Source organism: Pteronotus mesoamericanus, unplaced genomic scaffold (genome assembly GCF_021234165.1).
Source record: "Pteronotus mesoamericanus isolate MK-2021 breed Mesoamerican mustached bat unplaced genomic scaffold, CSHL_Meso_final contig_90, whole genome shotgun sequence".
Classification (NCBI taxonomy): domain Eukaryota; kingdom Metazoa; phylum Chordata; class Mammalia; order Chiroptera; family Mormoopidae; genus Pteronotus; species Pteronotus mesoamericanus.
In genome coordinates this window covers 44,419,297-44,440,606 of record NW_026555277.1, presented here as the reverse complement: position 1 = coordinate 44,440,606, position 21,310 = coordinate 44,419,297, and the positions used below count along the sequence as shown (strand labels likewise).

The 21,310-nt window shown below is 47.3% G+C and overlaps 1 protein-coding gene across 1 annotated transcript in view; it reads left to right on the top strand.

Annotated features, from left to right (window-relative positions):
• INSC (INSC spindle orientation adaptor protein) overlaps positions 1-21,310 on the top strand; it is a 113,339-nt gene that overhangs the window by 71,947 nt on the left and 20,082 nt on the right. Inside the window, exons 7-8 of the mRNA XM_054586275.1 lie at positions 2,661-2,786; positions 17,559-17,730. Coding sequence (XP_054442250.1) covers positions 2,661-2,786; positions 17,559-17,730 — 298 coding nt within the window. The remainder of the gene's footprint in view (positions 1-2,660; positions 2,787-17,558; positions 17,731-21,310) is intronic.

Genomic DNA, 21,310 nt, shown 5'->3' with positions numbered 1-21,310 from the left:
ATATATGTGCACTCAATTACTCGCCCGAAGGCTCAGTCATGTGTCATGATTCCATTTTTGGTCAAAGTTAACCAGCAGCAGAACCAGGATTTGAAGCAGAGTCCCCTCAGTTTGGGTTTAGAATCTCCCCCCTTTCTCTCGCAGTAACTAAAAATGCAAAGAAGGCCATTTTTCACAGGGTTAGGAGAGGATGTGATGAGAATCCAATGCAAATGGGTACAGAGACTTAAATATAGTTATGCTGGGCTCAGTGCTTCCTGAGCCAAAGGAAGGCTGCCACATTGATCCTGGCTTCCAGCCTGCGTTCTTTGGCACCATTTCTTCATTGGCTATTACAGATGTAAATTACCTATATCTGTCTATCTATCTATTTATCTATCTATCTATCTATCTATCTATAGTTTATCTATAATATCTATCATCGATCTCTAGATATCAAGTATATGCAAACATAATATTTATATAACATGATTAAATTTAAATAGAGATGTATATACATAGATATGCATATGTAAACACACATATATAAATATTTACATCTGAAAGGAGGTCATTAATGACCAGCAGCTGGCCATTTCTTTTCTTTTCATTTTAAGGAGTAATTTGATTTTACTCCAGTGATTCTCTGAGTAGGGTCTTTATGTGGAACCTTCATTAGATGTCCCAGGCACGGTGGGAAGGTCAGAAGGCAGGGATGAAGACTGTGGCACAAGGAATCAGAGGGGATGTCTTGTCCTGCACCAGGGCAGATTTTTATCAGTGACCATATGCGTCTAATATCGGAGTGCTTCTCTTAGACCTTTCTACAAACCACCCCCCCTTCAGATTATGTCAGGAGTGCCTGCTCTGTGTCCTTTTAACCCTGTACCCCCCACCCCAATTCACTGCAGCTTTACCCACATTTCTTCCTGCTCTAAAAATTATCTGCCTTCTCATGACTCATTGTCCATCAGACCGTGAGTACAGCGTGGATGGGGACTGAGGCCGCTGTGCTCAGCGCCTAGCACAGTGCCTGGCACGTAACAAACTATTAGAATTTTGGGCTGCTTGAATGCATTTACTAGTCCTAAGATATGCCCCTTTCCCACCCAATGAACTACCTCAAAAGGAAGTAGGAATATAAAAGTTAAGGATCACTCTTAGCTGATTAAAAGATGTCAGAAATTATGAACGCCCCCCGAGTTAGACACTCTCATCTTGGTCCCTGCGGTGGTAAGCCATAAACTTGGAGAACTCTGAGGATGAAAAGGGAAAAGGCCCCTGAGCCCGTCTGTGTGGGGTGCCGGGGAAGAGATGATGTGGGATAACTCGTTTCAATGAGCCTGTGTGGGAAGTCTGCACAGTTCAAGGTATTTTCATGAACAAATCTCACCAAAGGAAAAGTATAAGCTCACATGCAAGAGTTGGGCTGAGCGGCCCTAAGGGTTGTTGCTTTTTTTCTTTTACAAACAGGACTGAAGGAGTTTAAACAGGGATAATGTTGATTTGAGGTGAATTATTTCACCCATCTGGATTTCAGTTTTTTCGATTAAGAAATGGGAATAACTTAGAGTGTTGATATAACTAAAACTCCTTTTCTGCTCGTGGTGGTTCCCGGGGGGTGGGGTGGGGGGGCGGTCTGAGAAGTAACGAGTGCTTGCCAGCAGGGCCAGAACCAGCCTTGGACATCTAGGCTTCAGTTCCCTTCACTTGTTTCAGACTTATTTTTAGAACGTCTTTCTAGAACCTGAGGTGCCCGTAGGCTTGCTCAGGAGGGGGCTGCTGGGAGGTGGTTCCCAGGTGTCCGGGCGCAGTACTGCATGGAGCTGAGTCTGGTCCTAGCAGACATGATTGCCCTGGCCCCTGGCACTTCAGCCCCAGAGTATTTGGGGACTCCTACCTCCAGTTTGGACTATCAAGGGTGATATTATTTCTGGAGCTAGCATTTTACTGCAGTGTGCATGTGTGTGAGTGTGTGTGTGTGTGTGTGTGTGTGTGTGTGTGTGTGTGTAGGGAAAGAAAAATTCTTTTTGTCTATGACCTCCACAGGTTCTCTGACTAGTGCCCTGCAAACTGGACTGACAAAAAACAGATTAACAGGAGAAAAACAAACAGAAGTTTATTAGCACTGACAGGTGGGAACACTCAGAGATGAGTAATTCAAAGAGTTGGTTAGAACTTGGGCTTATATGGAACCTTAGCAAAGGAATAATACATTTTTAGAGAAGTCACAAGACAAAGAAAAAGGACCTTGAGTCTGTGGGGCAGCAAGCTGTAGGAAGAAAAATATAAGGGAAACCAGTAGTAGCTAAAGGCAGCAGTGAAGTTTGTCATGGAGTTTCCTGTGATGCCATCTCCAGGTGGATAAGGGCCTAAAGTTGTTTCTGGTGATTAACTTTGTCCTTCCTAGTAGAGAGGAGAGGAGGAAAGTTTTGTACATTTATGTTCTGCTTTTAGGCAAATAGGAGGCTAGCAGGGATCTTCTCTTGTATCTGCTTCTTCCACATGACCTTCAGTTCAAAATAAACCTTATGCCAAAGGGGCATATTTTGGGGTGCCACATCCTGCCACCCTCCAGACCCAAAGGTGCACCTGCTGAGTGAGGGATGTCAATTATTTTTGAGTCGGCCTTAGGAAAAGTCGCACAGTGAGGTCATATGACATTTTCTTTTTCTTGGCAGGAGGGTGGGGTCGTGGCACTCTTCAAGGTCTGCCGGCAGGACAGTTTCCGGTGTTTGTACCCCCAGGCGCTCCGCACGCTGGCCTCCATCTGCTGTGTCGAAGAGGGTGTCCATCAGCTGGAGAAGGTAAGCAGGCACCTGGCTGGGGGTGGGGTGGGGTGCTGAGGTCTCTGAGCCAGGTGTGTAGTTGGCAGAAAAGACCTCTTGGTGGCCATCGGGGCATTTTCACGGAGCAAGTCCCCTGAGTCCCTCCTTGTCTGAGGCATCATCAGATGGGGCTGCTGGGATCTTGACTTTGGGAGATGATGAAAATCTGAAGGGAGTAGGGACTGAGGAGGGTATCAAGGGGCCCTCAGCACTTCTTGGGTGGAGTGGCCAACAGCGTCCCATGGGTGGAAGAGAACTGGAGTCAGGAAGTCAAGTGGGGAGCGGTGTCCGGGCTCAGGGTGGTTGATTCTTCCCTCATGGCAGGACTCCAGCAGAAGAAGGAGGATCCACCTCCTCAGGGAACAGAATGGGCAAGGGCAGGGTAGGGGCCGGGTGCCTTGGCAAGCAGGTGGGGCTCTAACCAGGCTAGAGACTAGACAGCTTGGGTAAGAGAAAGTGAAGCTGCAGTCCAAACATATGCTGGGTCAGTGTGGCACAGGGTTGAGTGGGGTTAGGGCGAAGGTTGTGATTTGATAGGTTCAGGTGCCTCAGCTGCAGACCAACCCAAGGCTGCAGGACCGATTCCAGCCCTCACCCTCACCCCCACCCCGGTTAGTAGGGCTGAGGCTGTGCCTGCACCAGGACCTGAGTGGGTCTGAGCTCGAGATGGATCCTAGGGACTGTAGCTGGGAGGGCTGGGGAGGCTATGGCCGACTTTGGGGCAAATTTCAAGGAAAGATACCAAAAATTCTTATGGAAGAGAGGTAGAAAGGCCTAGTATGCCCTGGGGACAGCTGCGGAGCTTGCCGAGTTGGGGGCAGTTACCTTCAGTCTGTTCCTGTGACCAGCCTAAATGGGGGTGGGGCAAGCCAGCTGCTCCCCTTCCTCCGCACCAGGTCCCACTGTCTGGCTCAGGCTGCTCAGAAAACCCTCACTCTCCTCCAGCTTCTAAATTTTCATCTGGACTCCTAGACAGGTCACTCTGCTTCTTTCCAAATGTACTCAGATTATGGGACAGGGTCACAGGATCCTGGGCTCAGAGGTGCTCTTAGCTGAGGATGGAGGATGGATGGGGAGTCGCTTAGTTGATAGATGAGAAGGCTGTGGCTCAGAATGGGGAAGTAATTTGTCTGAAGTCACACAGCAAAAGGGTGGAGAAGAGAGTGCCAGTCCCCTGCACAGAGTGCTCCTTCCCACGGGGTCAGAAGCCTTTGTGTGCCTGCCTAGATGGCCAAGTGGAGCAGAGGGCGGTGGTGAGAGAGACAGACAGAATCCATGGAGTAAATGCATCAAGAATCCCCAGCCTCACATGCTGAATATTCCTCTCTTCTGTTATATGGTCTTACCTTGGACAGTGGAAAAATGGCCACATGGGGTTTGTTTCTCATCTTTTTTCATGCTGGTTGGCTGGATGAGAGGAGAAAAGAAAAGTGACTAGACTCATCAGTCCTCCAAAAGCAGTGGATTTCTTGGCTGTAAAAGTTTGTGAAGCAGCAGGAAAATTTCAATCTTGTGAAAAAAAAAACAGCAGGGGTTTTTGTTTAGAGCTGAAAACCTGTACAAGAAGGCTGGAAGCTGGAGGCAATTTTTTTGTACTAACTTTCTGATGCTGGTCCAAACCCAGGAAGCATCTTTACCAGGCCAGATGGGCCGCCGGGCTTGGGAGTCAGACCCTGCTCTGCCGAGCAAGAGGTCAAATGGAGTCTCAGTCAGCTTAAGTGACTTGCCTAAAATCACGTAGTAAGTTTTGGTGCCAGACTTTGGACCTGGTCAGCCCGAGTCTAATGCCCAGTCTACCTCACTGCCTCGCTGGTTTGATATTCTCAGAGCATTGAATAAGTCTCTGTAACAAAACTTGGACCACCTTGTTGCTCCTCACCCCCAACTAGCAGAGGAGAAGGTATTCCTCTCTGGGCATTCCCCTCTGCAGGTCACATTTCTTTCCATACAGAGACAACTCATTCCCACCCCATGCCTGGCAGGGGGGACTTTTTCAGGAGTGTCAAAAAGCGGGAGTGAGAGTTGCTTGAGAAGAGCCCCCGTGTGGTCAGAAACAGCAACTGCATTGTACACCAGTTGTAGAGCTTAAGTGGCTCCACAAGCATTCTCATTTCATATGATATTTGCCTCAGTGTGCAAACATCCCCATTGCACCGATGAAGAAATCAAGGCTTAGAGAGGTTAAATGACATGTTGCACAAAATTGTACAGCTTGTAATTAGTTCATTTAGCAAATATTTATTGACCATCTGCTATTTGCCAGGCAGTGTTTTAGGTACTGGGAGTATAGCAGTGAACAAAGCAGACAAAACCCCTTGTTCTCGAAGAACTTACATTCCAGTGCAGGGGGTGGCAGGTGATGGGGGTGGGCCAAAGTCAACCTGCTGCCTGTTCTGGTGCTGAGAATACACACACACACACACACACACACACACACACACACACTCATTTTTAAATGGCTAAAAAACTTAGAAGAATTTTATGTCACATGAAAATTATGTGCAATTCAAATTTTTGAGCCATAAAGTTTTATTGGAACAAGCCATGATCATTTCTTTGGGTGTTGTCTATGTCTGCTTTTACACTACAACAGCAGAATTGAATAATTTCAACAGGCCCTGTGGCCTGCAAAGTAAAAAAAACAAAACACCAAACTGTCTGGCACTCTATAGGAAATATTTATTGACTCCTGTTTTATTGGGTAATAAGGATATCATGATAATGATGAAAAGGACAATAACTAACATGCATGGAATACTCACTCGCTTTAGGCAAGCACTTCGCTAAACTCCTCTTTTCATTGCGTCATTTAATTGTTAATCCATTGGTGCTGTTAGAGGAATGAGACTCAGAGAACTAAGCAACTTGCTTATGAACATACAGCTAATAAATGGCCAAGCAGTAATTCAATTCCAGCTCTCCTGAGCCAGAGCCAGCCTGGGCTGTGACCCATTATGTAGGCAGGACTCAAATCCAATATTGTGAAGCTGATGTCCACACTCTTTTCCCCCACATCATTCTGCTTCCCAAAGTTGTGAAGTTCTAGAGACACCCAGGAAGAACCTGGGTTTCCCTGCCCTTTGTCTCTGCCCCCACCCTCGGGCCCTGCCAATACCTGTCCCCCTCTGTGACCTGGGCTGCTGAGTGCTGGCCTCAGAGGTTCCAGCGAGGTTGGCTGTTGTCAGTGTTTAGGGTGAAAGGTAAAGCCTAGGGACAGGCTGGATGGTAGAAACTACAGCAGGACAGGCGGGGTGAAGGCGGGGTGGGGGATCAGGGTGCCCAGGGGCTTCTGCCAGCCCCCCCTCACTCACCAGGCACAGTTTGTGCCCTAATGAGATCCTTTCAAAGTCCCAGCCTTCCCCTGATTTACTGGCCTGGCCTCCTCAATGAAGCTCGGTTAATTAATTGGCAGTGAGAAATTGTGCTGAATTTGGTGAAATTCATCTCTGTCGTACAGCTCACTGCTCACCACCCCCCAAACTTAAAGAGGTTCATTAAATCACGCGCAGACCTTGGCGTCAGTGATGTGGGTCTTGTCAGGTCACCAGACACCCGATCCATCCCCAGGCTTGCTGCGCGGTGTCTGAGCTCTGCCGGGTTCGGGGCGTCTGGGTAGTCATATATCCTGTTATTTCATTCATTCACATCAAGTCACTTAGTCATCTGCTTCTTCATTCCTTCTGTCATCTGGCTAGTCACTTTCAACTCCCTCACTCACTTGTTCACTCACTCACCCAGTCCCCATCTAATCACGCTACTAATTCATTCTTTCATCGCATTTTTGTTGTGAAGCAGCCCAATGCAGTGAGGAAACCAAGGCCTTTGGGAGTCCTGGGCCTGGCTGCTGAAGTCGCAGAGACTCTAGGCCGGAGGGAGCGGGTGCAAGACGGGCGATGGGGCGGCTCTGATGTTCCAGTGCCTGCTCCCTGTCGTGTTGCAGATGGGCAGAAATAGGTAATATCTGCAAAATAATAAAAATAAATAAAAAAAATTAGTCAATTTTTCTTATCCTTTTGCATATTGGATTCTCACAATCATTTTGCCAGGAATGCAGGGAGAGATGGTCATGTCCTTTTTACAGAAAGAGAAGTTGAGGCTGGACGGCACAGAGACACTGGGAGAGGCAGAGCCTGGGTTGGGAACTGCATGCTTTTGCTCCCAGCCGGAGGTGCAGTTAGCGACAACTCCCTCTTCCCAGCTGAAAGAGGCATAGTAGGCAGACCCAAGGCAAGATGATTGAGTCAGTTCTAACATGTAAGCGAGGCTGGATAGGGAGGCAAGAGCTATGAATGCCATGCAAGAAATACTTGCTTAATTTGACTGGCAGCCCCTTCTTTACCTACAAGTGGGAGTTGGGGAGGGAAGAAAAGAATGCCTCTGAATGGGGATCCCAGATGCCCCCACATCTCTCTTTCAGCTGCCCTGGGGAATGGGCTAAAACTGCAGAGAACCCCAGGGTACCAGGTCAGCTGTCTGTCTGTGCTGTGACTGACCATCAAGCAGATTGAAACGGAGACTGCCATTGTCCCCTTTCCTAGCCCTGCGAGGGGGCTTTCCACTTCCCTACTGCCTGGTCTCCCAAACTCATCCATTGTTCTTGTTTGGGGGGGCATAGTGGGGTGAGAGGACTTGGAGGAGGCCAGGATGTGAGGAGTTGAGAACAAAATTAGGCACACTGCCCCGCCTTCCCCGCCTTCCCCACCTCTACCTTGAGGATTCACACTGAGGTTACCTGCCAGTGTTGTCCACACTGAAGGAAGGCCGTGCTGTCTCCAGGGGCAGCAGCCCAAGCACAAGGTGCAACCTGAGTCTGGACGACATGGGGCCCCCTGGCGGCCTGAGTCCTTAGTGTAGCAGTAGGCGAAGGCTTCGTGGCGGTCCCATGTGCTGTGCAACAGCGGCCTCTGGTGGTCAGAAGCAGCAGTGGCAGCCCTGTCATGGTGCCTAGGGGCACTTTGCCTCTGGAACTTGGTCAGGGCCAGTGTATCTGGTGCGTGTCCTGCATATTGGGTGGAAGAGTTACAAATGCAAGACAACAGCGGATTTTTCTTACTGAGCCAGGCTTTTCCAGAAGGAGAATGTGGATATATCTTGCAATGTAATAGGTCTCCAACTTGGCTTCTACTAGCAAGTCTGTCCTATGCCTTCTTGGAGCAGAACCCTTAGCCTAAGTCCCCTGCTTCTCACTGGGAAAACTCCAGAACCCTCACCAGACACTGAAGGTTCCCTAAGAGCAAGCTGCCTCCAGCACATTACCCCTTTGGTAAGCAGGCCTGGGTGCCTTGCCCAGCTTCACCACTTACTCGCTATGTTTTGACCTTGTACCTTTGCAAAACCCCACGGGGTAAAAGATCTCACCATATGTAAGTGGTGTGATAAACTCTGACAGGGAGAGGGGGGATGATGAGAAAGAGGAAGAGACCTAGGGAGAAACGGGGGTGGGGGAGATGGGAGGATCCACACAGGTAATGGGAACACACCTTCCTTCTCCTTTGGCTGCATCAAAAGCACAAAGAAGTAGTTTGTAGCTTTGTGATAGGTGGAAATGCAGTGCCCTGATTGTGACCTGCTTGGGTGTGTAGTAATTTGTCATGATGATTTTAATTTTCCTTTTCCTGATGAGTAATGATTTTGAGCATTTTTCCATATTCTTATTAACCACTTGGTTAGCATCTTTTGTGAGACGTTGATCTGAGACTTTTGCCCATTTAAAAAAATTGAGTTGTCTTTTTCTTATTGAATTATACACTTAAAAATATTCTACATATGAGTCCTTTGTCAGATATATATATTGAAAATATATATTTTCAGCCAGCAGTTTGCATTTTCATTCTCTTAATGGTGTCTTCTGATGAATAGAAATTCTTAACTTTCATAAAGTCTAATTTATTGATTATTTTCTTTTGTAGTTAGTGTTTCCTGTGTACATTTAAGGAATGTTTGTTTTTACCGACTCATAGATACAGAGAACCTACTGGCGGTTGCCAAAGGGGAGGGTAACTGAGAGGACTGGGAGGAAAAGGGGAAGGGACCGGGAAGTGCACATTCCTAGTTACAGAATAGGTGCAGGGATGTGCAGTCCAGCACAGGGAATATAGTCAATAATATTGTAATAACTATGTATGGTGCCAGGTGGGTACTAGATTATTGGAGGGATCACTTTGTAAAGTATATGATTGTCTAATCACTATGCTGAACACCTGAAACGAATACAAAATAATATTAAATATAAACTGTAATTGAAAAATAAAATATATAATAAGTAATGCTCGTTTTTTCCAAAATTGTGAAGATAGCCTCCTATTTTTCTTCTAGGAGATTTATTTTTTTACCTCTTACATTTATGTATATGCTCTATTTAAATTAACTTTTTTTCCAGTGGTGTCTGAGGTCAAGTATTTTCCAAATGATATTCAGTTAAACCAGCACCATTTATCAAAAAGACCATCTTTTTACCACTGAATTACAGTGGCTTTTTGTTCTAAGGAAAGTAATGACATATGTATGAGTCTGTTTTTGGATGTTTTCTGTTCCCTTAGTCTTTTTGGCCGTTCCCCTCCGCCCCCGATACGGCACTGTTGGGGTTCCTGAATAACTAAATAACAAAACAATACATTTAGGATTTAGTAATATAAATCCTACAACTTTATTCCTCTTTAAGATTACCTTGGTAATTCTAAATGAGTAATTGTAATCGGTAATTCTTTACATCCCTGCACCTATTCTGGAACTAGGAATGTGCACTTCCCGGTCCCTTCCCCTTTTCCTCCCTGTCCCGTCAGTTACCCTCCCCTTTGGCAACTGCCAGTAGGTTCTCTGTATCTATGAGTCGGTGAAAACAAACATTCCTTAAATGTACACAAGAAACACTAACTACAAAAGAAAATAATCAATTAAATAAATTAATTGGACTTTATGAAAGTTAAGAAAGTGGCAAAAGTTGATATCTCTGTCTTGTTACTGATTTCAGGGGGAATGATTTTACTATTTCATTCACTCTCCATGATGAAGTGTGATATCACTATCATTTTAAGAATTAGAAAACCAAGGCTCAGAGAATGTAAATACCTTGCTCATGTCACCAGGTTGGCAAGCAGCGCAGCTGCCTTGTGAACCCACCCAGGCTTTTCTCCTGAGATTGTGGAACTTCTTCTTCCCTCCAGGCCCCTCGAGAAGGATGGTGTTCAACCCCGGGTCGCCACTGGCATTACTTAGGGAATTTTTTAAAATACTCATGCCAAGATTCCACCTCACACCAATCACATCAGGACTTCTGATGGAGAAGCCTGGGCGTTAGTATATTAAAACTTTCCTAGATGATTCTAATCATCTGAGGATGAGCCTAAGGACCAGCGATCTAGAGAGCTTTTGGAACAGTTCAGATCCTAGCTGTATCCAGTGGTGCTTTGCTGAAAACTTAGTATTTTTACATCAGCACAGGCCTAATAACTATGCCTAACATTAACAATTCTAACCTAAAGGGAAATGGACTTGTTCTTAGGGACCTTTTGATGCCTCCTCATAAACTCCACTCCTCTCACCTCGCAAATGCCTGCAGAGCATCTGTTTGACAATCTGCTATAAGGGAAATTATATATAAGAGAAACCATCTGCTTGACAGGGAAATTATTTTCTATTTATATTATTAAGTGATTTAATTCTTGATTTCTTTCCACCTCAGAGACTCAGCTCTTTCTATCTCACTGACTTGCTTGCCAAACAGGTTATATAATCTCTTTCATCCATTGTTCCATTCCCTATTGCATATAATATTTGTATTTATCCATTTTGGCACTTAACTTTTAATCAAGATTCTTATTTGAAATAGCAAAAAAAGGCTGAGAGGGTCTGGGATATATTAGTTTGGGAGGAGGATAGAAGGCTTGTTTTACTTCCTATAGCTTTTATTGAGCTGTTAGCTCTACTACCACTTCTTAAAACAAATACCTCATTTTATAAAGCCAACGTTTAACCCCTTACATCGGTCATAGACTTTGTTCTGAACCTTGCCCTGATCTGGCTTACATCCACATTCAGATCCTGCTTCTGGCCCACGAGTTCATTTACTCTCCATAAAGCCTTGCTCTGCCTCTTGGCTGACGTTTGTATTTGCTTCCTTGGGTATGACCCTTGTTTCCCTCTCTGACTCTAACTGAATTTTCCCTCTGGCTATTCCCTGGGCAACCAGATCCATCCTGCCTGGACCCATGAGTCAGGATTCCAGCTGCTTTGTGCTTTCCACTTGTCTGTTTTTTTTTTCTTTTAAAAAGATTTTATTTATTCATTTTTAGAGGGAGGGGAAGGGAGGGAGATAGAGAGGGAGAGAAATATCAGTGTGGTTGTCTCTTCCGCGCCCCCTACTGGGGACCTAGTCTGCAACCCAGGCTTGTGCCCTGACTGGGAATTGAACCAATGACCCTTTGGTTCTCAGGCCAGCGCTCAATCCACTGAGCCACACCAGCAAGGGCTGTTTTCTTTTCTTATGCAGAATTTAGGTGTCTGAGTGGACAGAAAGAAGGAGGGCATTTCGGGGTTTTTAGGTCTTGCTCCCTCACCTGCATTTGTACGATTCTGTTTAACTGTTACAACCCAGTGACCAATTCCTCTGCCTTTTTCTACCAACTAAACATATAAAAAGGAACTGGAAATCAGCAGACCAGCACCAGTGATATACAATGGACCTTTGTAGACTAGCCTGTGTCCCTTAGATATTCGCATAGAAGCCACCATGGGTGCTTTCCCAGTAATCAATAGGAACACATTGCTCATAAATCTTGGTGATGTTTACTGTATATTTTGGGTCCTTCAGTTGTGTGGGCCCCCTGCTCCTTCTCCCACTGCTTAGGGAGAACCTCAGTATTTCCTGGCCCTGGAAACCCTCTGTGTCCGTCCTTCACGGGCAGCGGTCCTGCTGCCCACGTGCTGACCAGGCCATGCCATCCTCAACACCACTTGTATGCCCTCCCATGAGGGAAGTTTGGCCTCGGGCCCAGGCCCATCCCACTCCATGTAAAAGCTAATTACCTATAAGTACTTCCAGCAGCAATTTTTTTAGGATGTGAAAGTGCTTTGATTAGATTGTTCTCTTGGCATCATTAAGTTTATGACTGGGGTTGGGAAGTGGGTGGTTTGGGGATGGAGACGATCCAGAAATGGGACCAGTGTTTGAGGAAGCTGGCCTCAGGCTGGGTCACTCCGGGGCCCACTGGAGGCGCTGAGCTGAGTAGCCCCTACCAACCTGGCCCCCGTGCCAGCTTCGCCCTCCACTGCCCCTCCAAGGCCCTGAACAGGGGGCACAGGCCGGCCGGGGGACCAGGATGCGTCCCAGCCCTGGCATTAACTTGCTGTGTGGCTTAGGCAATCTCTTCCCCTCCCTGGGCCTCTGTTTCTTCATCATTCAGCCCACACTTGGCCAGTGAATGGCTGTGTGTCAGGCTTCGGCTGGGTGCTGGGCACCAGACAGGGTTTAGAAGAGAAGCTGCCTGGAGCAGCTCAAATCTAGTGCAGAGATGGGCATGCAAACTGATAAGGATAACCCAACCCCAGAGCTGTAGTTGTGCTCAGATCAGGTCGGGTGGCAGGTGGGAGGATAGAGACCCTCTCTCTGGGGGAGGCAGGTGCCTGTCTCCAGATGAGGTGGTTTCTCACCTGGGTCTGAGAGGGGAGTGAAGAGGGAAGACCAAGAAGATGACCACTTCGGGTGTAAGTGAACTGGGTTTGAGGGGCTTGTGGAATATCCACTCAAATTAGCTTTGGGATTAAAGAGATCCGGTAGCAGGTCTGAGAATGTAGATGTGGACCTTGGAAAAGAAAGTCAGCGGTGGAGGGCTAGGGGTGTGTGTGTGGGGGTCGCCATGGGGCGTCATCATGGGGAGTCACTGACGCCGCTTAGGTTTGGGTGCTATGGACTGAGATGGGACAAAGTGGCCTGGTAGTGAGACCTGGTGTAGGCCATCTTAGATGGAGGCAGAGGAGGAGAGGCAAAAATTGAGAATGGTAATTAGTAGTTAGCTAGGGAGGAGCCGAGCCCCCAAAGGCAGGGTTTCAGGGAGTCCCAGGAAGGCAAGAAGGCTGAGATAGAGAGAGTCCTCAGCAGGTGGAGGGGCCAAATCAGTCTGTGAGGCTGGGCTGTACACCAGAGAAATTCCCAGGTTCTTTTAGACATGTGATGTCTCTCTCTCTCTTTCTCTCTCTCTCACACAGTTTTTGTTTTTCTATGTCTGTCTGTCTTTGTTTTTTCATCTCTTATTTCTTCCTGACTCATCTGTGTATCAGGGCTGAGGACAGCGCCTATCACAAGGTATGTGCTCCATTAATGTTTGTTGAACTATAAAGAGATGCAAGGATAGGACTTCCTTTCTCTCTGCTTCCTTCTAAGGGGCTGTAATTATTCATTTTCTCAGTCTTGGTCAAGAATAAAGACACGAGATTCTCTAATTTTAAAAAGTTCTCGTTCTGGGCTGCATGATCCGAGGATGTCCCCACAAGACGGTCAACTTGTGGGCCCCAACCTAAAGGCCTGAGGCACTCAGTGGAGCCTCAGTCCCAGAGGAGCCTGCAGAAAAATGAGTTAGAACAAGGGCTTGGGTCCTGAGCCCGGACTGAAGCAACCAGATGGGAATGAGGTGGAATGATGGCGCCACCTTGTGGTAGGCCTTGTACCTGCGTTGTCTCAGTTACCTTCCAACGTCCTCTGAGGTTGGTATTTTTAATGCCGTCTCCCCCCCCCAACCCCCCATTTTATAGATCAAGGCTCAAAGTAGGTAAACAAATTGTCTAGCTAGTCAGATACAGGGGCATGATTCATACCCAGGTAGGTGCAACTCCACAGCCTGTGCATGTTCTGACGCTACAGGAATTGGTTCAGGTGCCAGGGAGCCCAGAACCCAGTGCTGCGGGGCCCCTTAGGGCTAACCACTGTGATGGGCTGGCTGAATTGGAGCTGCTGAGATGGAGCTGGTGGCAGCTGGCTGGCAGCGGGCTAAGTGGCAGGTTGATAACATCAGAGCCAAAGGCCTGGGAAATAGACTCACATAATGCGCCAAATAAAAAAATGCATGAACAAGCACTTCATAGAAGAGGAAATCCAAATGCCAAAAACTGAACCAAAACCAAAAAGCAAAGCAAAACAAAAACATAAGACGAGACTCTTACTGTCATTGTAGTAAGTGGAGGCCTGCATATTAGAATAACAATTTTGCACACCCAGCCAAATGGCAAACATTTAGAATCTGACTACTAAATGTTGGCAAGAATATGGAGCCAAATGAGTTGATACATTGCTGGTGGGACTGTAAATTGCTACAGCTGTTCTGCAAAGCAGTTTGGCAACACCAGTAAAGTTAAAGGTGTATAAACTCTATGGGATGGTAATCCCACTCCGAGACTAACACCACCAGAGAAACTGGCATGTGTGCACCAGAAGACATTTAGAAGACTATTTACGGCAGCATTGTACATTATAGCGAAGACTGGGAAATGACTCAAACGCCCATTGACAGGACAATGCATAAATGAATTCTCTATTCAATTGCAATTGATTTATACAATGAAATACCACACAGCAGCGACCTCAGCCGCAGGCAACAGCAGGAAGGAGTTTCCCCAACATACTGCTGACTGGGGAGAAAAGCGAGTTTCTATATACAGTTCAACCCCATTTATGTCTAATTCAAAACCTTGTAAAAAAAACAATATACACATGCACTACATCTCTAAAGAAAGCAAGGAAATAACAAGCACACAATCCAGGGGAGTGGGCCCCCCAGCAGAGAAAGGCAGAGGTAGGAAATGAAGAAGGGCATACAAGGGGTTTTCTGCTGTTGTTTTATTCCTAAGATTAGATTTTCCAGGTTTTAAGCACATAACATACATATAATATAGACGTTCATTTTATTATTTTTGAGGCCTTATGAATTTACTATATGTATATATAGTAAAACAAAAGTTTTACATATACTTTTATGTATAAAAGTGTATACATATACACACACTATTTTGAAGGGATGACATAGTTCATAATAAGTTACCAAAAGTGATGTGACTCACCTAAAACAAATTAGAGGGAAAGTGAGACTGTGGGCAGTTGCCCAGGCAGGACCCCAGATCCTCTCCTCTGGGAAACCTAAGAGCAGGAGAGAGATCGGAATCCACACTGGGCTGGGGTCAGGGTCACTTCCCTGGGGTTAGGAATGTGTGGAATCCATGTTTCCAAGCTGGCTGTTTCTCCAAAGCGCCCTTTCCTGTAGCGGCCTTTGCTCACGACATGCCCACCCTCCGCATCGCTCTCCTTCTGCCTTTGCTCGTCTGAGGTGTCCTCGAGGCCTCCGTCAAGTTTTACTTTCTTGCATTTATTCCCCATTTACAGAAAGGGTGCTATCTGCCTGGCCTGGAGCAGCCATGACAGTGAGCAAGCTGTGGTCGCTAGGCTTGCAGAGCTCCCTGGGGAACGGGGCAGACAGACAGACAGGTAGGCAGACAAGAAAGCAGAGAATCACTTTCTTCTGCTTTCTCCAAATTGCTGGTGCATAAAGTCCACTGCAGACCTTATTAAAAGGCAGATTCCAGTTCTCCTCAGAGCCCAGTAGGCCTGGGTGGACCCAGGAATGTGCTTTGAAGAAACCCTCAGTGCAGGAACCCCCTTGGAGAAACAGGCCCAGTCAGTGTGATAAATGCTATGATGGCAGCAGACGTGCTTGGGTGTGAATTGCAAGGAGGGCCATCTCCTCCGGCTGGGCTGTGGGCGTTCAGTCAGGGGGCTTGCAGAGGGCTTCCCCTTCTGCCCTGGAAGTCACGTTGCATAATGATTATTGTCCCCCCGCCCCTCTGCCCCTCTGCTCCAGCGCAAGGCCTCGCATACACTATGTGCTTGGGGAAATTGTGCTCAGTGGGTTTGCCAAGCAGCATTCTGGGCTTGGGAGCTGGCCTGGCATCCCGGCCTCGGGCGGCACCGGGCCCGTGGGGACTGTCACCTCCGTGGCCTTTCTGGTGTGTTCCAGTCAGCGCATCTCCAAGCATGTGTCGGGGACTCAGTTTGGGCCTGACCAGCGTTCCCAACTGGGTTGGGGATGTAACTCCATCGGCATCCAAGGTGAGATTAGGGAGACTGGATGATTGACACGTTCCCCCATTGGGGACCCTGTTTTACTACAGCCTGGGATGGTGATGGAAGGAGGAAAGACATGAAGGCCAGACAAGCCTAAGAGGTTTCTTTTGTTGGCAATAATAGGGCTGTTTCCTATTTCTAGGCCTAAGTGAGGTCCCTCTCTGAGGGCCTGTTAGTCAGGCACCTGGCACGAATCCAGTCCTGCCAGGGGCAGCCTGGCTGCTGTTTGTCCTCTTTCATTAAGCACATCCAGGTGAGTTTCATTGAGGACAGTTCCCTGGGCCCTTGTTTCCGCATTTGCCTCTTTTGAGTGTGAGATTGCCGAAGGCTTTCAGAGCTAATGGACCTTACAGCTCCCAAGGGCCATTTAAGGGAGGCTCAGAACTCGGCGGGGTAATTAGTCAAACAACACAGACCTCTGGAAGCCGCAGGAACTGAGTGGCAGGAAGTCAGGGTGAAGGGACAGGAGCCCCAGGCCTGTGGCAGGTATGGGGAACACCTTCCCAAGTCACCTCATCCCTACTCTCCTACTTCTAACAGGGAAGGACTCCTCGGTTCCCGGCTGCAGGGACCTCAGGCAGGCTGGTGTCCTGAGGTGTCCCGAGGTGTCTGAGGGGCTGCAGTGGCACTGCCGAGCTAACCTTGACAAGCTACTGCCCCGCTTTCTCCCACAAGTCTCATCCACTGACGCTTGGTGGAGGCAGAGGGTCTGAGCTCAGGAGGCACTTCTCAGAGGGCAGTCTAATGTCCTGTTCACAGCCATGGGCTTTGAGCTAGGCCGTTTGCGTTCAAATCTCAAACCAGCTACTTTTAAAGTGTGTGATCTGGGATTAGTCAATGAACGTTTCCGTGTCTTAGATTCTTCATTGGTTTATCCGGGGATAATAATAACACTGACCTCAGAGGGATATTTCAAGGATCAAATAGGGCACTAACTTATGCACTGCACTTAGAGTGGTAGCTGGCACATATTAAGCATTTAATAAGCAGAAGCTATCATTATGCCAAGAGCCAGTCTGACTGGGGCAGAACTGGGAAGTGAATTCTTTATCTGGCATTCACGTCCCACTGTGCCCAAGTTGTTCCTCTTTGGCTGGGCAGAGAGATAGTCCTCCAGGGAAGCAGCCCTCTTTTTGTGGAGGAGGGTGGTGAAGAAAGATCAGGAAGGAGAGACGTCGAGCTCAGCTTGCTGCTAACCCAAGGAGGGAGGAGAGGGCCAACATTTGTCAAGCATCTTTTCTGGATCTGCCATCCCCTGCTTCATCTTCTTAACCCCGCAACACCCTGTGGGTGGGTGAGAAGAACAGCCTCAGAAAAACGAAGTGACTAATGCCAAGTCATACCATGCATGCAAGAGGGAGACAGGATGGAGCTCTGGGATGTGAGAGTGCTAAGTGGCTGTTTCTTCTATGAGAGTTGCTGTGGTGGATGACCAGGGCCTACCCCCTGGATGCTTGGCTTGATGCCTGCTGTATAAGAAGTCCATGGGAGCTCACTGATCTCTGCTGGAGCCAAAGGCTAGGCCTCCAGAGTCACTGGGGATCCGGGGCTGGGCCATGTGGGGGCCTTGATTCTCTGTTTCGTTACCGTCATGGGCAGGGGTGTTCTCTCAGGATGCTCAGGGTGTACCCTCTCTCCCTCTGTAGGTGGACGGTGTTCTGTGCTTGGCCGACATCCTGACTGACGACAGCCATTCAGAGGCCACACGGGCTGAGGCCGCAGCTGTGGTCGCCCAGGTCACCTCCCCACACCTGCCTTTCACCCAGCACCTCAGCAGCTTCCTGGAGAGCATGGAGGAGATCGTGACAGCCCTCGTCAGTGAGTCATCCCTGGTGGGTGGGAACAGCTGAGTGAGGAGGCCTTACCACAGTTGTCTTCAGGAAGGGACAGGAAGATATCACTGTGCTGCACATGTCTACGGCACAGATGATCGCTGTAGCTGAAGTCCCACCATCGAAGTGTCAGAGTCAGGCTTGAAATAGCTTTGTTGTCAAGTCTTCTATTAAAATGCATGCAGCCCTTCTGGAAGCTCCTTTATTGAGGTCAGATTGGGATTAATTGGCCTTTCAGATCAGAGACTAGGACAAGCCCCAGAGAAGAGGGGGCCTCAAATTTTGAGGTTCAGATACTTGACCAGAGAGGCTCTGATGGTCTTGTTCTGAAAATCTCAGTCTATTGTACCCAATGAACATGATAACAATGACTGGGGATGACAGATTCTCAGAGAGCTCCAGTTCACCCCAAAATGCTACCTGTGACCCCACCATTGGCCTCAAGTCATGGGGCCTTGAAAGCATGGACTCTTCTAGTTTTCTTGTTCCGACATATGTCCTCTTGGCAGGAGAATCATAGCCCAATATACTTGTCCTCCATCTTTCTTTGAAAAAATGCAGGAACTAGAACTCATCTGAATAACGGTCCTCAGGAAATTTGTTTTGCAAACCACATTCTCATATTCCTTTCTTTCTAAGCGCCGGGGATGGTCTGTGTTTCTGCTTCTATTCCCCTCACTGTCACTGCCTCTAGATCCGTATCTTATTGAAACTGAATGGAAATTAATTTTGTCACAAAACGTAGGGTTAACATCAGGGCAGGGAACATCTGGAACAGCACAAATTTAGGGGCAACACAGAACATGGGTCTTGCAGTCAGAACACTTGGGTTTAGGTTTTTGTCTTTTCATTCATCCATTCCACAGACAGCTCTTGCCTGGCAGTCCGGTGCACGCACGGTGTGAGATCCTGCCAAGTCCCTGGCCATGTCCCATTGTAAAGCTCACTTTCCAATTTTTGTAACATGTAAAGCAAGGGGCTGAGACCCATTTCTCTCAAGGGTATTTCTAGTTCTAGAATTTGAAGATCTACAGTTACTTTGCACAAAGGAGGCTCTTGATTTTATGGCTGATTCTAGTCACTGGAGAAGTGGCACCCACAGGCCCAGCTGGGAGAAATCAATTTACCAACATGCACATTTATTCAAAGTCAAGAAAATGCAGAAGCCAGTTATTGAAAGTCTCAGCTGGAGGGAACTCAAGAGATCATAGGCTTTAATGCCCACTTTATAGGAGAAGAAATCCAGGTCCTGAAAGGTTGAGGCACTTTCTCAAGGCCACAGAACAGTGTTAGGATTTACTTCTGCCAGGAGTCTCACATTCAATCATTCACCAGAGCCAGGCAGGAAACACAAATGAGTTGGAGAGTCCATATGGAAGGAGACAATATGGAGATTTGAGTCCTATATGCGATTGAAAAGTACGTGCAGTGACTAAAGGGGGACAGTCACTGATAAACTCTAGTTGATTTTTGCCATATAGCAAAGGCTTATTTTTAAAGATAAGACAGAAATCCTAAATTTTATAGAGAATCTCCCAAATTGTAAATGATAAAAAACATTTAAAATCATAACATATAAATAAAGTCCAAATGACCATTCACTATGGCCATATGGCCGTTCCTACTTCTTTGCCTGGGCGGGGTTTCTCCCTGGAGAAGCTGAGGCTCCCTATTTATTTCACTCTGAAGAAGATGTATTGTGGAGTCTGCCCTGAGAGCCAGCAGATGGGATCTATCTGCTGGGCAGGACGCCAGGGCTCTGTTCTTTGGTGGGAAATAGCCCTCCAATTTCTTGCCATTCCCTGGAAACAATTATAAATGAGTCACTGGACTCCTCAATTTAATTTTCCTAACACATCCCAGGTGACTCAGGCTGTAAATGTGCACCAAATCAATGTGCACCCAAATTAAAAGGCACTTAGATGGTTGTGTTAATTGCTGTGTCGGCAGCAATGGTGACTGCATAAGAATGAGGGTGGGTGTTCAGGTCTAGGAGAGACCCTGAAGCAAAGCAGGCCACTGAGTCCTATGGTCTCACTGTGAACTCTGGATGTAGGGAGGTGGCCTGGAAGGGGTCAGTTGTCCCTTCCTTAATATTTAGAGGACAGGACACTCATCAGAAAAAGAGAATTAAGAGAGTTCTCAATTCCTTGGTTAGTTCATTGTCTCAAGTGTGGGTGGTGAGATGAAGGTTCTGAGTTGTTGAATGGTCACCTCTGGGCGGCGGGGAGCAGGGATGCCCAGGGGCAGACGGTGCCCTCCTGGTAGAACTGAAACCGGGGTCTGCAGGAGCACCACTGGGAATCAGTCCAAGGCCTGGAGACAAGAGGCATCTGTGAGGACAGAAAGAATGGGGACTTTGGAGTCAGGATGCTTTGGATTTGATTCTAGGTTTCAACAATTGCCAACAGTCCTCAAGTCCATGATTTTGGGAAATCACCTAACATTTGGATCCTCAGTTCCTTCATCTATAAAACTGGTAAAAATTAGGTATTTGTGAGGATGGAATGACTTAATGAGGGAAAAAGTGTATAGGAGTGCCTCGCACAGAATGAACACGCAAGATAAATGGTAGCTGCTGCTGCTACTAGCTTCTCCAAGTCTTGGCTTCTACATCTGTAAAGGGAGGCAACAATTTTCTACTTTAAAGGTGCTGAGAATTTAAAGGCAATGCACAAAGCACAACTGCAGGGAGTTTAAGTAGTGTTATTTTGTGTTGCTTTATAGGTAGGGACCAGGCACTGGAAGGCGCCAGAGGTGCCAGTTTCAAAATCAGAACCAAAAAGTACAGACTCTTTGTCTGGAAGCAAGAGCTAGAGCTCAGTCTGTCTTAGAAACTTTATTTCTCTCCTAGGATGACTTTTCTGAAGGATCTCTCCTTGTATTTTCATAGAGGTGTTGTCAGTAGGAGAGGGCTGGGGCCCAGGAAGGACTCTGATGGACAATCAAGTTGGAGCTGAGAATGAGAAGTCAGATCCATTGGGATGGTCAGGCAGCACCATGGACAGAGCCCTCCCATACCTCCTCCTAAGGCAGGAGTCCATTCTAGTTCAAGAGGAGCCCATGGGGGAGGGTATTAGGTGGTGGAGGGATGCAGGGATTGGGGGTGGTCCTCCCTGCCTTAGAGATCCATCAGAGCCATCAGTACTATTACAGATGGCTTAAGTAGGGGGGATCTGGTTAAGTCTGGGTTGTGACTACTAGGGTCAGAGAGAAAGAACCCCTTCAGGGTCTTGGTGTAAGACTTACTCTGGGGCCAAAAGGAAATACTGAAGCTCTGCTGATGGCAGCTGGAGAGGTAGAATCTCTATGTTTTAGCTTCAGCCCTTTTCTCAAGGCAAATGCAACGACAGCTTAGGGAACATTCGTGGAGATGTCAATGGACCCGGAGCTCTTTCCTGCCTCAGGGCCTTTGTACGTGTTGCTTCTTTAGTCTGGAACATATGCTTCACCCAAATATTCTCATGATTTCCCCATTTCCCCTTAAGAGCTCAGCTGTCACATTCTTAAGGAGACATTCCTTATGCGCCCTATTGGGCTTCTAGTTAATTCTCTCTCTTAGCATT